At 36.8% G+C, this 17,032-nt stretch overlaps 1 protein-coding gene across 1 annotated transcript in view; it reads right to left on the bottom strand.

Annotated features, from left to right (window-relative positions):
• CDS1 (CDP-diacylglycerol synthase (phosphatidate cytidylyltransferase) 1) overlaps positions 1–17,032 on the bottom strand; it is a 115,510-nt gene that overhangs the window by 11,264 nt on the left and 87,214 nt on the right. The window contains exons 6-8 of the mRNA XM_006867765.1: positions 11,693–11,751; positions 9,743–9,825; positions 3,483–3,570 (exon numbers count right to left, since the gene is read on the bottom strand). Of these exons, the coding sequence (XP_006867827.1) occupies positions 3,483–3,570; positions 9,743–9,825; positions 11,693–11,751 (230 nt within the window). The remainder of the gene's footprint in view (positions 1–3,482; positions 3,571–9,742; positions 9,826–11,692; positions 11,752–17,032) is intronic.

Below are 17,032 nucleotides of genomic sequence, written 5' to 3'. Positions count from 1 at the left end.
TCTCTATTTGCTTTTGTCAAACAGCCTCAATGTATTTGCCTTTTCTCTCAAAGACCTAGAAAACCTATACTGAAATAATAGTCTCCTGGTTTTTATGATTCTATAACCCTTATGAGGGAATAAAGAGGAACTACATTCACCCCAAGTACACAGTCTCTGTTGCTCTGTCACTGATTAAAACTTAAATGAGCACAACAAAACACAGACACTGTAACACATCTGATATTCTGATATTCCCAATATGTTACACAAACAGCAGACCTTTATGTTTAGTAAAATGTTCCATAGCCCCAAATATTGTACTTTCTCTACAAGTATTCACAGATATTTCTGCCTTTGGTCACAATCTGTGCCTGTCTCCATTAGGAAAGAACATATTGTACTTCTAAGAATAGATACCATTTCAGTCAAGTGATTTCCCCCCTAGTCAATAGGACATTCAGGGAGAGAAATCTGGAAGCCATTCTGGAACGTGGTAATGCAGAGGCAAGAGGACAAGCTTAGGAGTGCACAGTCCTAACTGCTCCAGAGAAATACAAGATAAGTGTGGGCACCTGGTAATCACTGGTGTCCTTTGTGATGACCATTGCAGCAGAACAACGGAGACAGAAGCCAAGTATCAGAGGCAAGTTTATGAAGACAGAATAAGTTATATGTTAAGCTAAATAAGCTCTTTACAGACCTGTCCTAATGGTCATAAAGCCCAAAGCCAGGAGGGTTGGCAGAAATGGTTTCTTGAGAAATTTTTAACAATTCTGCCACAGAGACAAGACAAATACACTTTCTCCTAAGATAATTTGAAACTATTGCCAAGAAATAGGCTCAGATGCAAACTCAGAAGTGTTTGCTACTTTAAAGACTGTTGTTGTTAGGTGTCATCAAGTCAGTCATGACTCATGGTGACCCTATGCACAACAGAACAAAACACTGCCTGGTTCTGTGCCATCCTCACAACTGTTGTTAAGTTTGAGCCTATTTTTGCTGCCAATGTGTCAATCTATTCATTGGGCCATCTTGCTCTTTTTCACTGACTCTCCACTTTACCAAGTATGATGTCCTTCTCCAGGGACTGGTCTCTCCTGATAACGTTTTCAAAGTATAAGAGACACAAAGGCTCTCCAGCCCTGCTTCTAAGGAACACTCTGGCTGTACTTCTTCCAAGACAGATCTGTTTGTTTTTCTGACAAGTCCATGATACTTTCAATATTCGTCTTTAATTCTGTAATTCAAATGCACTGATACTTCTGAGAATTCTTGATTCACTGCCCAACATGACATACATATGAGGCAATTGAAAATAACCATGGCTTGGGTCAGGAGCACCTCAGTCCTCAAGATAATATCTTTGCTCTTTAACAATTTAAAGAGGTCTTGTACAGTAGACATACCCAATGCAACATGTCATTTGATTTCTTGACTGCTGCTTCCATAAGTTTTGATTCTGGATCCGAGCAAAATGAAGTCTTATACAACTTCAGTCTTTACTCTGTTTATCATGTTATTTATTGGCCCAGTTGTGAGGATTTTCATTTTCTTTACAATGCAGTATAGTCCACACTGAAAACTGTAGTCTTTGATCTTCAGCAGGAAGTAATTGAAAGTCCTCTTTACTTGCAGCAAGCAAGGTTGTGCCATCTTCACATCATAGGTTATTAATGAGTTTTCCTCCAATCCTGATGCCATGTTCTTCATATATTTCAGCTTCTGGGATTATTTGCTTGGAATACAGACTGAATGTGTATGGTGAAAGGATACAAGCTTGGCACACACTTTCCTGATCTTAAATCATTCAGTGTCTCCTTGTTTTGTTTGGCCAATTAATTCTTGATCTATGTACAGGTTCTTCATGAGTACAATGAAATATTTTGGAATATCCATTCTTCGCAATGGCATCCATAGTTTGTTATGATCCACAAAGTCGAATGCCTTTGCATAGTTAATAAAACACTAGTAAACTTCTTTCTGGTATTCTCTGCTTTCAGCCATGATCCATCTCAATGCCAGCAACAATATCCCTCATTCCACATCTTCTTCTGAATTCTGCTTGAATTTCTAGCAGTTCCCTGTTCACACACTGCTACAATAATCGTTTAACTATGTTCAGCAAAATTTTATTTGCAAGTGATATTGATACTGTTCAAAGGTTTCCACATACCATTGGGTCACCTCTATCTGGAATGGGCACAAATATGAATCTCTTTCAATCAGTTGGCCAGATACTATCTTCCAAATTTCTTGGCATAGATGAGTGAGTGTCTCCAGTGCTGTATCAGTTTGTTGAAACATTTCAATTGGTCAAACATGTGTCAATTTCTGAAGCCTTGTTTTCTCCACTGCCTTCAGGGCAGTCTATACTTCGTCCATCAATACCATCAGTTCTTGATCATATGGTACTTATTAATATTACTGAACATCAACCAATTCTTTCTGGTACTGTGACTCTCTATATTCCTTCCATCTTCTTTTGATGCTTCCCACATCATTCAAAATTTTGCCCATATAATCCTTCAGTATTTCAACCCAAGACTTGAGTTTTTCTTCAGTTCTTTCTTAAGTGAGGTTGGTGTTGGTCACTCTCTTACTGTATGTTGCTTTTCCCGCATAGCATCTTGAACACAGCAAATTTTACACCTGAATGCCTGTCTCCGTCCCTCCAAGACTAGCCTTCTTCAGATGATAATACTGAAATAGCCAAATAACTTATTATTGGGAATTTATTATCACAAACAATATATATGGCCCATTATGTGGACTGATTGAATCATAGCTAGAATCCTGACATGAAAGGTTTTAAGAAATCAGTTCTAGAGAACAATTTGCTTTCCATAAGGAATAAGTTTGTTTCACACTATTACAAGAACTGTGTTAATATATTTATGTTAATTTATTTTCTGCATCTACATTGACCATAATCTGAACCAAATCTGAGGCAAAACAACAGATACTATCTGATTGTGTATATTTTCTTCTCTATTGTCTTAACTTTTCATTATTACTTGCATATTATCAGTATTTTATTATAAGAACTCAGTATCTTTTTTTCAAATGAGGTTGGGTGTATATGGGAGTAGTTAGTATAATTCACCTTTAAAAAAATTGTCAAAAGAGGAAGCAGATGAGGAGACAATGTGAGGGAAGAGAAAAGTCAAGAAAAGGCCTGGTTACGGGGCTGTTGAGAAGAGGAATAAAGAAGTGCACAATGGTCAAGGGAAAGAAACCAACAAAAAGATGGAATCAGCTTTCACACAAGACTGATGGAGCCAAGTTCTTGTTGAGGAATCAATAGAATATAGTTGGAGTCATTAAGGGAACTAGGTCTCTGTGTCCTATATCACGGTTGTTAAGTGCTACTAAGGAAAAAGTAGGTATCTTGGACATAAGAAAAAAAAAAAAAAAGTAATAGCATCAAATTACTGAACGTTTTCTCCAGTAGTAAATTTCTAAGATCATAATAGTGGTTTACTTATAATATTTTCCATTACCTTAATTAATGGAGTTCTTCCAAAGAAAAATCCGAAAAGGTAAGCAGTTATGTCATTGCAGATAACACTTGATATTGGAACAAGGAACCTTAAATAAATTTTAAAAAAGGTCAGCAGAAAAAAAAAATTCCATATGATTAAGTGGTAAATATTCATATATATATATAACTCATAACAACCCAGTGTGATAAGCCATTGACTTATACTTACTTCCGCCTAGTCTACGCCAAAAACACTAGTCAAAACAATGAACATCTACCAAATTTTTCCGTTAAGCAATTAAACCAAGCAAAATCTCTAAATAATTTAATACCACAGAGGTTATTGCTAAGGAAAATATTAAATAATCAACTTTTACAGTTGTGGGTAGTTAAGTTTCAGTTTTATGAAGAGCTGCAATATTATAAAGAGTAAAATAAAGTAAGGTTGAAAGTTTATCTTACTAAAAACAGCCTTTAAAAATGTAAATGAATTACTTGCAAATACCAAGTATACCTTGATAAATTTATACTAAATTCTTCATGCAATTTCTCTTTCAGGTAAAATGATCAATTTTAATTCGATCTTAACCTATAAATGCACTGAAACTCACTACTAACTTACTACTCTACTAAATTTTATCAAATACACAATCTTAAATGCACATCAATTAAAAGTTTGTATATGGAAAACAATCTTAACAGACTCTAATTCTTTATATAAACATACATACACACACCAAACTCTTGGTTAAAAAAAGTCAAGCTGTCAACAAGGCAATAACTAAATCTTGAGAAAACACATCAACTATGAAAGGTGTTTAAAAGGGCTATAAGGGAAAATGTAATCAGATTTTTTAAACTCTTAGCTTTCTTTCCAGGGCAGCCAGTGTTAGGTTGTTACGCTATATTAGGTGCTGTTGAGTCAGTTCCAACTCACAGTGATCCTATGCAGTACAAAAGAATGAAACACACCCAGTCTCTACACCATTCTCACAAGTCTTCCTATGTTTCCGCTCATTGTTGCAGCCACTGTGCTATTCATCTTGTTGAAGGTCTTTTTCTTTTTCACTAACCCTCTTGCCTTGCTGTGTTGTTGTGAAGTGCTGTTGAGTCGATTCCGACCCATAGCTACCCTGTATAGGGTTTCCGAGGAGCAGCTGGTGAGCTTGAACCGCCAACCTTGCAGTTCAAATGACTTTGCAGTCTGTCGCATTGACCCACAGCGCCACAACAGGACTCCAACCCTCTTGCCTAGTCAATACTAATTAAAATTGTATTTCTGAATCCTCAAACCACTGCTATAGCTCAAGCAACTCCATACATGCAAAATCTGGACACCTACTCCTCCATTCAAGCACAGTCAAACCTACCATGTTTTCATTGAAAGAAAATGCAGTTGTTTTGGCAATTAAAAGTTTTGTGTTCTTTTAGATCCCAATGTAAACAATATCCTCTCCTAAAAGGTTATGCTTTGTAAAAAGTTACATTAAGGTTTACTACTTGTCTGTCAGCGTGTCATACTGCTGTGGCTTGCATGTTGCTGTGAGTCTGGAAGCTACACCACTGGTATTTAAATACCAGCCAGGTCACCCATGGTGGACAAGTTTCAGTGGAGCCTCCAGATGAACACAGACTAGGCAGAAGGAGACACACAGACTACTTCTGAATATTTAGACACTGAAAACCTTATGATTAGCAGTGGAATGCTATCAGAGAGCACCAGAATGTTGTCAGATAGAGTGCAAGAAGACGAGCCCTTTAGTTTGGAAGGCACTCAAAATACGATTGGGGCAGAGATGCCTCCTCAAAGTAGAGTTGATGGTGATGACATGAATAGAATAATGCTTTAAGAACCTACATTTACTGATGGGGCACACTCCAAATGAGGAAAAACAACTATAAACATCCATGAATAATTGGAACATGGAATGTACAAGGTAGGAATCTAGGAAAACTGGAGTTGACAAAAATGAAATGGAGTGCATAAACATCAATATTCTAGGCATTAGTGAGCTGAAGTGGACTGGCATTGGCCATTAAGAATATGACAATCACAAGGTTTACTAAGTCGGGAGTGACAAATTGAAGAGAAATGGAGTCACATTCCTCATCAAAAATAACATTTCAAGAACACCCATACTTGCAGATAATACCCACTTGACCTGGCTTCAACGACTGGATGACCAGAGCTCAATCAGAAGAAGTAAGAAGAGGAAAAAAAGAGTAATCTGATACAACTTGATGAACTTGACCTACATCTATGGATGTAGTAGCTCAAAAAAGGGAACAAATCTTTATAGCGAGGTGCATTCCCACCACCTCCATACACAGAGCAGATAGGGATGAGCAATTTGGACACTGGCTACCCAAAGTGGGGGGCCTACAAAGGCAAGAAGTAACTGGCTTACAAGCGTTCAAGAGGGAACCTAGATCCAGAGGGCATGGAGGAAGGTAGTATCCAATCTGTCTAGGCAGAGCTGATGAAAGGAAATGTGGATAGGTCTCTTGTAATACAATGTGAATAATTGTTATCAGGACTGAATGTGAGGGTTGGAAATGTAAAGGCAGATGTTTTGTAGCAAGGAGGGGAGTGATTAACTTTGCAGTCTAGGACCAGAGGTCTCTGAGACCATCAAGGGAGAAGAGTAGAGAGTGGGACCCTACCCAGAGAAGCAGTAAGGCCTGAGATGGAGGCAGAGACGATGATGTGGGGAGATGGAGTGGCTGGAGACTTTAGACCCAGAAAGGGAGAGGGGCTGTGTGCTGATGGCCAGGGGGCAGGCTTGCAGGGTACACCCTTTGGTTGGTTGATGATGCATGGAGAGGATTGTAACCATGGTAATGAAATGATATATGCTAGGATGAATGTAAAACTAATGTTCTCCCATGTAAACTATCTCATAATTCACAGTAAAATATTAAAATAAATAAATAAGATCTATCTTGAAGTACAACCTGTCTGTGATAGGAAAATATCTATTTACCATTTACCATATACACCTACCAGAAGACCAGATAATACAACTATTATTCAAATTTATGCACCAACCACTAAAGCCAGCGATGTTGAAATTAAAGAATACTACCAACCTCTAGAAGTAGCTCTGGTAGTGTAATGGTTACGAATCGGGCTGCGAACTGCAAGGTCAGCAGTTTGAAACTACCAGCCGCTCCGCGGGATGAAGATGAGGCTTTATTGGAAACCCTGTACAGCGTTGCTATGAGCCGGAACCGACTCCATGGCACTTAACAGCAGCAACAACAATCAACCTCTACAATTTGAAATTAATCAAACATGCAATCAAGATGTATTGATAATTCCTGGCAATTAAATACAAACAAAGGTTGGAAATGAAGAGTAAGGATCAGTAGTTGAAAAGTACGACCTGGGTGATAGAAACAAGGCTGGAAATTGCATGATAGAATTTTGCAGGAACAATGACATTGCAAATACTTTTTAAAACAACATAAAAGAAGACTATATATATATGGACCTCGCCAGATGGAATACACAGAAATCAAATTGACAACATCTACGGAAAGAGATGGTAGAAAAGCTTCAGCCAAAACAAGGTCAGCAGCAAACTGTGGAATAGACCATCCATTGCTCATATGCAAGTTCAGAATGAAGCTGAAAAAAATTAAAACAAGTCCACGAGAGCCAAAGTATGACTTAAACATATCCCACCTGAATTAACAGATCATCTCAAGAACAGATTTGAGTGAGGCATGGTTTGAATGGGTAGAAGTGAGGAAATGATATTAAGATGTTTGGCTATCTTTTGAATCTTGGTTTCCCTTGCCTACTATTGTAAAATAGACACTTGAAGGGGAGAGAGAGGAATAGCCAGAACATCACCAGAGAAAGTGTGTAAGTCCATCTTCAGCCTATAACTGTTTGGAATACCTAAAATGGGGCTAGAACTTGCCCAGTGAAAGAGGCTTCCTGTGGAGCCTTTACAGTGCACAAGACCATAGGTGTAATCCAGAACCCCATCCAGAACTGACTGAGGTGGGAATTTTACACTGGAAAGGATGAGTAGACCAGCCTGGAGCGACTAGAAGAAAACAGAAGCTACTTCATGAAAGAAAGAGCAACAGGAAAAATCCGAAGCAATAATGCAGTCTGATTGATTACTACAAGAAGAAGTAAGCTGTTCACCCAGGAGCCATCAAGGCAAGTGGTCGGGACCCCTCATAGCAAACCCCTTTCATATATGGAGAAAAGCAAGTGCAAGACCCTGTCCAGAAAGGCAGTGACACTAGGGATAGAGGCAGAGGTGATGACATGGAAAGAAGGCGCAGCTGGGGAAATCAAATATTTTAATGAGATGGGAAAAGACCTGGAGTTAGAAAACCAAAAAGTAAGAACATGCTCAGCATTTCTCAAGGTGAAAGAACTGAATAAAAAAGCTCAAGCCTCAACTTACAATATTAAATGATTCTATGAGCAAAATATTGAATGATGCAGAAAGCATTAAAATAAGCTGGAAGAAATAACAGAGTCATTGTACCAAAAAGAAATGGTTGATGTTCAACCTTTTCAAGAAGTAGCATATGATCATGAACCAATGATACTGAAGGAAGAAGCCCAAGGTGCACTGAAGGCATTAAGAACTAGGCTCCGGGAATTGGCAGAATACAAACTGAAATCTTTCAACAAACTGATGCAGCACTGGAGGCACTCATTCATCCATGCCAAGAAATTTGGAAGACAGCTACCTTATCAACTGATTGGAAGAGATCCATAGTTGAGCCCATTCCAATGAGAGGTGAGCCAATGGAATGCAGAAATCATTGGACAATATCATTAATATTGTATGCAAATAAAATCTTACTAAAGATAATTAAAAAATGGCTGCAGCAGTACAGTGATCGGGAGCTGCCAGAGGTTCTCGCCAGATTCAGGTGGGATGTGAAGTGAGGGATATCACTGCTGATTTAAGATGGATCTTGGCTGAAGTCTGAGAACACTAGAAAAATATTTTTCTGTGCTTTACTGACTACGCAAAGACTTTCTATTGTGTGGCTCATGACAAGCTATGGACAACATTGTGGAGAATGAGTGTTTCTAAACATTTAATTATACTCATTAGGGACCAAGAGGTAGTTATTAGAACAGATAAAGGGGACACTGAATGGTTTAAAATTAAGAAAGGTGTGCACCACAGTTGTATTCTTTCACCATACTTATTCAATCTGTATGCTAAGCAAATAATTCAACAAGCTGGATTATATGAAGAACATGGCATCAGGATTGGAGGAAGACTCATTAACAACCTGGCATATGCAGATGATACAATCTTGCTTGCTGAAAGCAAAGAGGACTTAAATACTTACTGATGAAGATCAACGACCACAGCCTTCATAATGTAAAGAAAACATAAATCCTCCCAAACTGGACCAATAAATAACAGCAAGATGAATCGAAACGAGATTGAAGTTGGCAAAGACTTTATTTTGCTCCAATGAACTATCAATATTCATGGAAGCAGCGGTCAAGAAATCAAATGACATACTGTTATTAGGCAAATCTTTTGCACAAGACCTTTTTAAAGTGTTGAAGAGCAAAGATGTCAGTTTGAGGACTAAAGTGAGCCTGACCCCAGGCATGGTATTTTCAATAACCTCATATGCATGTGTAAGTTGGACAACAAATAAGGAAGACCGTAGAATAATTAATGCATTTGAGCTATGGTGTTGGAGGAGAATATTAAAAGTAACATGGACTGTGAGACAAACAAACATAGCTGCACTGGAAAATGTACAAGCGGAATGTTCCTTAGAAGCTTTAAAAGTCTCTCATACTTCAGATCAGTCCCTGGAGGAACCAGTTCTTCATGAAGGACATCACGTTTGGTAAAGTGGAGAGTCAGTGGACAAAAGGAAGATCCCCAACGAGGTGGATTAGCACAGAAGCAGTAGCAATGGGCTCAAGCATAGCAATGACTGTGAGATTGGTGCAGGACCAGGCAGTGTTTCATTCTCTTGTGCACAGGTCGCTATGTACCTTGAGTCGGTAATTAATTGTTTGGCAATGTAATTAATTGTTTGAATTTTATTTGAAATCTGAATCAGAAAGGTTTCCAGTTGTTAGCAAAGCATTTTGTGTTTAGTTGTCAATGAGTAAACAAAATGGAGTAAGACATTTTAATGAACAGAGGGACAACACATAGTACGTTTTGGCCGAAATCTGAAAGACACTACTGTCCAATGTTAAAGAACTTTAAAAGTGCTATGACATCATAAATATAAAGCAGCATAATACTGTTCCCTTACCATATCATGCCTTCAAACAGATTTTGGATGACAAGATGTGACTGAGTAACAGTTATCAGTAAAGTGACATGAGTCCATGCGAACTGTTAATAGCCGAACAACACAACAATTAGTGAACACAACTTATCAGTGCAGCTGAGGAAGCAATAGCAAATTTGAAACATGAATTTCTTGCATGACTTTTAGTCAAAATTTATAATATAAGGTCATACAAAATAAACGTAGTTAGTGAATTATATTCCTTTTGTTGCCTACCGGACCTTAAAATACTGGAAAAACATTTAAGAAAGTAATTTGAATTTGTATACAAATTAAAAGTTAGATAATACTGAGATATACCATTAATTAAAAAAACATTAAAGAATGAATTGTAATCTTGAAACACAGGGTTATTATGGCATTTGGAAAGAAACATTTTATTCTGGCTGTATTCTGTTGTTATTAAAAATGCCAAGAACAACATTTTTTCCCCCCAGAGCTCATTATGGAAACTTTTCTTATAAAGAGTTCTTTCTCATTTCAAATGATTAAAACCATCAGGATTCAATTGCCCTTAAACTCTACTTTGTAAACTTGAAAGTAGATCCTCACAGATCTACTCCATGATAGTATTCAATTTCAAATTTTCAAAGAACTCTGCATTTCATCAATTCCTTCTAACTTAGAACATGGCCACTTTGGTGTCTGCTAGCATCCTCCCTAGAAGTAACACTTGAACAAAGAGAAACCAACAAACAGTTCTAGGTACGAGTCTCACAATTCTGAATGGATTCTTTTTAAAACCAATAACTTCTCAAAGTCTTAAGATTTTGATTAATTCACAATTCATCTGTTTCCCATTTCAGCAACAATGTATTATTGGTATTTTCATTTCATTTTTTTTTTTTCTGCTTAAAAGATCCATTTCTCTTTAACCCTGGTTGCTTTAATGCATAATTATTTCATTCCAGGAGGCACCATTTATATTTTTACAGGAGACTCCGTTATTTCTACTTTATCCAGATTGTCTCTACATGTTCATTCAGAAGTTTACTCTACTGACAGACCCCTGGAAATGAGAAAAATAAGACAGACTACAATTTCCCAGTGGTAATACCCAGCAGGATAAAATGAAGAAAAGCAACAACATTAAAAAAATAGGAAATATATTCCAAATCTAGAACAGGTCTTACTAGAAATAAATTCAAAGAACAAGATAAATAATAATCTATAAAAATAAATAACGGTATTTTTAAAAAAAAAAAATGGTTGTACAGTCTTATAATTAGCAACTCGATGGCACCTAACAATAATCAGCATTGTTTTAAGGAAATAAGACAAGCACACCAAAAATTAGCACAGCAATAAATGTCATAAAGCATTAAAACTTAGATACATTAACAAAACCCCTATGCCAAGAAGAATTATGCAATTCTATGACTACTGTGACTACCAAGAAAATACATGCTTGCTCTGCTGTTTCAGGCTCATGCTAAGAGCTAGTAAACACAGCTACTTTCCATAGAAGAATATGGCTGGAAACCAATTGCTGTTGTTGTTAAATGCCATTGAGTCGGTTCTGACTCATAGCGACCCTGTATAGGGTTTCTGAGGAGCCGCTGGTGAGCTTGAACCACCGACCTTGCAGTTCAAATAGCTTTGCAGTCTGGTGTTCTAACCCACAGCACCAAACCAGGACCCTTCGATTTCCACAGATTTAGGGAAGTCAATTTTGCTTTACTTTCTTATACACCAAAAATACTCAAAAGAAAATGTTTCAGGGGAACTTTGGAGGGAAAAGTAAAAACTTTTTAAACTCCAGTGTTTTTTATTGAATGCGCATCCTAAAATTGTAAATTCCTCATATTTAGATAAGACATCAACTAGCAGATTTGACACTTTCTAACTTCAGAAAAGAAATGAAAGGGTTTCATTTCCGGTAATTTGTACAAAAGAATGATTAAAACACACCATATAAAACTGCAGACGATAATGTTTCTTCACCAAGCTCAATACAAACACGCAGAAACCTGTTCAAGAAAAAAAAAAAAAAAAGTGCTTGTTAGGCAATTTGGTACAAAGTGGAAGATTCACCAAGGCTAAATAAGTCAATTTCCTGTACCATATCTAATACATATGGCATATTTTAGCCGCCTACTCCTATGTCATCTCTCCTACATCCTTTGTGTTACTATTTTAAGTAAGTTTTTGGATGGAACGATCTATGTTCTCTGAAGTGCCTCATACATAAATGTCCTGACACAGATTCAATGAACATCATTCACTGAACTTCATTCATTCAATGAAGTCATCCCTTGCTAGCAGGTGAACATGGAGAAAGAGATCTTGAATTTCAGCGGAACAAAAATTTTCAAGTGTAAGTGTGGAATGTTTTCAATTTCTACATAATACAAAAAGCAAACAAATAACTACTCTTATGGCAGCTAACATTCACTGCCTACTACATTCTAGGCATCTTTTACATACATTAACTCATTTAATTCTTCCAACATTTCTGAGATGTAGATACCTTTTTTACCTTACATTTTGCAGATGTAAAGGCATTACTAATTTACTGAGAGACGTAGATAAGGTCAAGAATCCTATCAACTCTCAAAATCACATAGTCCTATAAACACATGTTAATTACATCAGCAAGATTTAGGTTAAGAGTCATTTGAAATTTCTCAGAACAGAATGATGTTAATTATAGTAAAATATAATTCTCTTGATTTCTAAATTTAAAAAACAGTACTTATGCTTGTATTTACATCTTACATATTTATTAGAATGAACATTCACTAAATAAAAATTGCTAACTTGTTAAGTGAAATCCAATAATCATATACTATAAAAACGGGAGGTAATATAAAGGAATTCTTGCTCAATAGGACTCATCAGTAAATGCTGAAAGAACGTGTTTTCCAGAGGTGGGTCTTGAAAATGCATGAATTAAGTTTAATTGCAGATAAACTGCCATACGTATGCATCATCCTATGTATGCATCCTATCCTGCAAATATTTAGAGAGTGAGCTCTTTGATATATAAATTAAACTGCCAACTGCTCTATCCCATAGAAACAAAATATTACACTTCATATCACTAATTTAAACTTACCAAAACCATTCTACCCACTAGAGTATTCAAGGATGCTACTATTCTCTCCAGAGCAAAGAATCAAACAGAAGTTACCTTTAACTGTCTTTTGATGACTGATTTGAAATGTCAAAGCATAAGGAAAAGAATTCATACTGACCCCAAGATACAATTCATCACCTATTTAGGGAATAAGAATAAACTGCCTGATGAACACAAGGCAAGATTGAACTGAAAGAGCAGTCTGTAAACTTGTTTTGAGTAAAGGCCCAAGTGAAAACTGAAATCACTGAGTATATAAAATAAAATCATGGCTTATCACAATAAAAAGTTTTAAAAAAAAATTACTGCTTTTATGATTTTCCTCTATAGCCTTACTCTTGTGGTCCAAGTGATAATGTAATTACTATAATTTTTTTTTTTTTGGTCATTGGTCCAGACAATACATAGGAATTGATTCTGAGTCTAATGGGAAAGGGCAAGGCAGACATATAAGAAGATGCTGTTAGAACTTATCATTCTATATCAACACAAATACTACTCCAAAATAGACACCTTTCTATTTCTTGAAATTATATAATACAGAGGTATTCAATATTTTCCAAATGGACATTTTATCCAGGATAGTCTTGACAACTCACTTTTTGTTTGTGTTGGTTTTTTCCCCTTGAGGACTTTGTCATTACTTCTTTGTAGTTGTCGAAAATACTCACTGGAAACACATTGATTCAACAGTTTCCACATGTGCAACTTAGTGACAAAGATAACATCCTCAAGCTACACAACCATTTTCACCTTCCTTTTCTGAGTTTATTCCTCTTTAATATAAACTCACTGCCTCCTGAGGTTCTTGTCTAATCTTTCCAGGTGCTATTGTAAATTTCATCCATGTAAACAGTTCTTAAGAGTTTCAGCCCATGGGAACAGTTCTTAAGAGAGTACAATGGGGGTGGGGGGGTCTTCTGACAAGATGGCAGACTAGGTAAACACACTACACAGACCCTCTACACCAAAGATGGAAAAGACAAAGTAAAATTGGCACAGATGAAAACTCTGGCATCCTGAAATTTAGAAGTAAGGTTAGAAAGATGGATGGAATGCCTGTTGGGAAGAGAGTTCAGCAGGGATCGTGAGGAAGGGAGACTGGCCGGTTAAAGACTGGTCACATGAGGTCAATCATCTTGTGAGCATCTAGTGAAGTGAGACATATCAAAAAGATGGAGAGAACCTAAATGCTCATCAACAGAAGAATAGTTAAACAAACTTTGGTACATACACACAGTGGAATATTATGAAACAGTAATGATGAATCTGTGAAATACCTCACAACAAGGTTGAACCTGAAGGACACGATGCTGAGTGAAATTAATTAATCATAAAAAGGACAAACATTATATGTTGTAAAAAGTTAAAGGTTTTCTTGATAAAAGAAACAATCTTTGATGGTTGAGGGGAAGGGAAAATTATTCATGGACTAGAGGGTAGACGCATGTTAACATGGTAGGCAATATACAACAAGAGGGCAGTTAGCAACGGAAAGATGAAGTGGGCGACACAGGAAGGAATGCAATAGTAGTTAATGTGAATAGAGGTAAACACTGTTAACTGCTGGTACAGGGAGGGAATTGTAACCATGGAGTGAAGTGAAGTATGACTCATAGTGACCATGGATAGGATTTCTGAGGCTGTAAATCTTCACAGGAGCAGAAAGCCTCATCTTTCTCCTGTGGAGCAGCTGGTAGTTTCAAACTGCTGACTGTGAGGTTAGCAGCCCAATTCATAACCACTACGCTACCAGAGCGCCTTGAAGTGAAATATATGGTTTGTTAAATGTAAAACCAATAATCTATTCTGTAAACTTTCACTCAATTCACAAAAAGCTAATAAATAAATAAAAGACCTTTTTTACTAGTTAAGCTTTTGTTTTGTTTTAGTACATTAAAATTATCACTCAGTTTAGGGGAATACTGTTGGTTTATGTTTTAAAGTTTACATCATAGTAATAGTTTCAAGGATTCATTAACTTCCATGGCTCCAGAAAATGAGTATTTGAAATTGTTCTGTATTATTAATATTTTGATCTGTCACTCCATCTCAGTGATGGTCTTCCTTCTCCAGACACTGATCTCTCCTGACATGTCTCCAAAGTACAAGAAACTAAATCTTGTCATCCTTGTTCTAAAGAGCATTTTGGCTGTACTTCTTCCTACATAGATTTGTTTGTTCTTCTGGCAGCTAATATTCAATATTCTCCAACACCATAATTCAAATATATGAATTCTTCTATGGTCTTCCTTATTCATTGCCCAACTTTCCAATGCTCATGAGGCAATTAAAAATACTAGTCCTCAAACTGACATCTTTGCTCTTTAACACTTTAATGAGGTCTTTTGCAACACAGGTGCCTAATGGAATACATCATTTGATTTCTTGACTGTTGCTTCCATGACTATTGATTGGGGATTTAAGCAAAATGAAGTCTTTGACAACTTCATTATTTTCCCCATTTATCATGATATTTATTGGTTCGTCCATTGCTGAGGTGTTTTTTTTTAACATTTGGATATAAAAAAATACTTCATCTGTAAGTATTTCAAATCCTCTTCACTTCTATCAAGCAAGGTTGTATCATCTGCATATTGCAGGTTATTAGTCTTCCTCCAAACCTGATGCCACTATCCTCTTCACATAATCCAACTTTTCTCATACTATTTGCTCAGCAAATAGTGTTTGCTCCCCTTTGGTTTACTAATTCCATATATTGCACATTTCATTATAATACTTGACTTTGTCTTCTCAGGCTACCCTTTGAATTCTTCTGTTCAGCTTTAACTTCCTCATTTTTTTTAAGTTGCTTTAGTTACTCTATATTCAAGAGCAAGTTTCAGAGTCTCTTAGGACATCTACTTTGGTCTTTTCTTTCTTTCTTGTCTTTTAAATGATTTTTTTGGGTTTTCTTCATGCATGGCGTTCTTGATGCCATCCCACAACTCCTGTGGTTTTCAGTCATTAGTGCCTAACACATCAAATCTATTCTAAATTAGGTGAGATATGCTGTCATATTTTGGCTCTTGTGGACTTGTTTTAATCTTCTTCAGCTTGGACTTGCATATGAGTAACTGATGGTCTCTTCCACAGTCATTATTTTGGCTGACAGGCCTTGTTTTGGCCGATGCTATTGAGCTTCTCCATCATCTCTTCCCACAGATGAAGTCAACTGGATTCCTGTGCATACCATTTGATGAGTTCCACGTGTATAATCACTGTTTATGTTGTTTAAAGAAAGGTATTTGAGACAAGTAAGTCATTGGTCTTGCAAAACTCTTTTATCATGTGATCTTCAGCATGGTTTCTATGACCTATGTCATATTCTCCAACTACCAATCCTTCTCTTTATTTCCAACTTTCTCATTCCAATCACCAGTAATTGTCGATGCATCTTGATTGCTTGTTTGATCCATTTCAGACTGAAGAAGGTGGCAGAATTCGTCAATTTCATCATCACTGGCTTTAGTGGTTGGTACAGAACTTTGAATAATAGTGGTATTAACTGCTCTTCCTTGTAAGCAAATGGATATTATCCTATTATAGTTAGTACTGTACATCAAGATAAATCTTGAAATGCTCCATTTGACAATGTGATGTCATTCCTCTTGAATTTGTCATTCCCGATACAGTAAACCATGCGAATGTGTGATTCAAAATGGCCTATAGTTGTCCATTTCAGCTCACTAAAGGCTAGGATATGGAGCCCTGGCGTAGTGCTGTAGGATAAGCATCCGACTGCAAGGTTGATTTGAACCAAAAGGCTGGCATTTCAAACTCACACAACTGTTCCTCTGAAACTCTATACAGGGTCACTATGAGTCGGAACCAACTCGACAGCACTTTACAACAACAATGCGTAGGGTGGAGCCCTGTATGGTGCTATATGATAAGCACTGGACTGCTAATTGCAAGGTCAGCCTTTCAAATTCTCCAGCTGCTCCTCAGTGAGTTTGACCTTACACGGGTCTCTATGAGTTAGAATCAACTCGACAGCACTTAACAACAACAATTCCTAGGACATTGATTTTATGGGTTCCATTTCATTTTCGACAACTTCCAGTTTCCCTAGATTCAATCTTTGTGCATCCCACTTTCCAATTATTAATGGATGTTTGCAGCTTATTCTTCTCATTTTCAGTTGCTTCTCATCAGCAAATGAAGGTAAT

This window comes from Chrysochloris asiatica, unplaced genomic scaffold, assembly GCF_000296735.1.
Source record: "Chrysochloris asiatica unplaced genomic scaffold, ChrAsi1.0 scaffold00109, whole genome shotgun sequence".
NCBI lineage: Eukaryota > Metazoa > Chordata > Mammalia > Afrosoricida > Chrysochloridae > Chrysochloris > Chrysochloris asiatica.
This window is presented reverse-complemented; position numbering and strand designations above follow the sequence as displayed.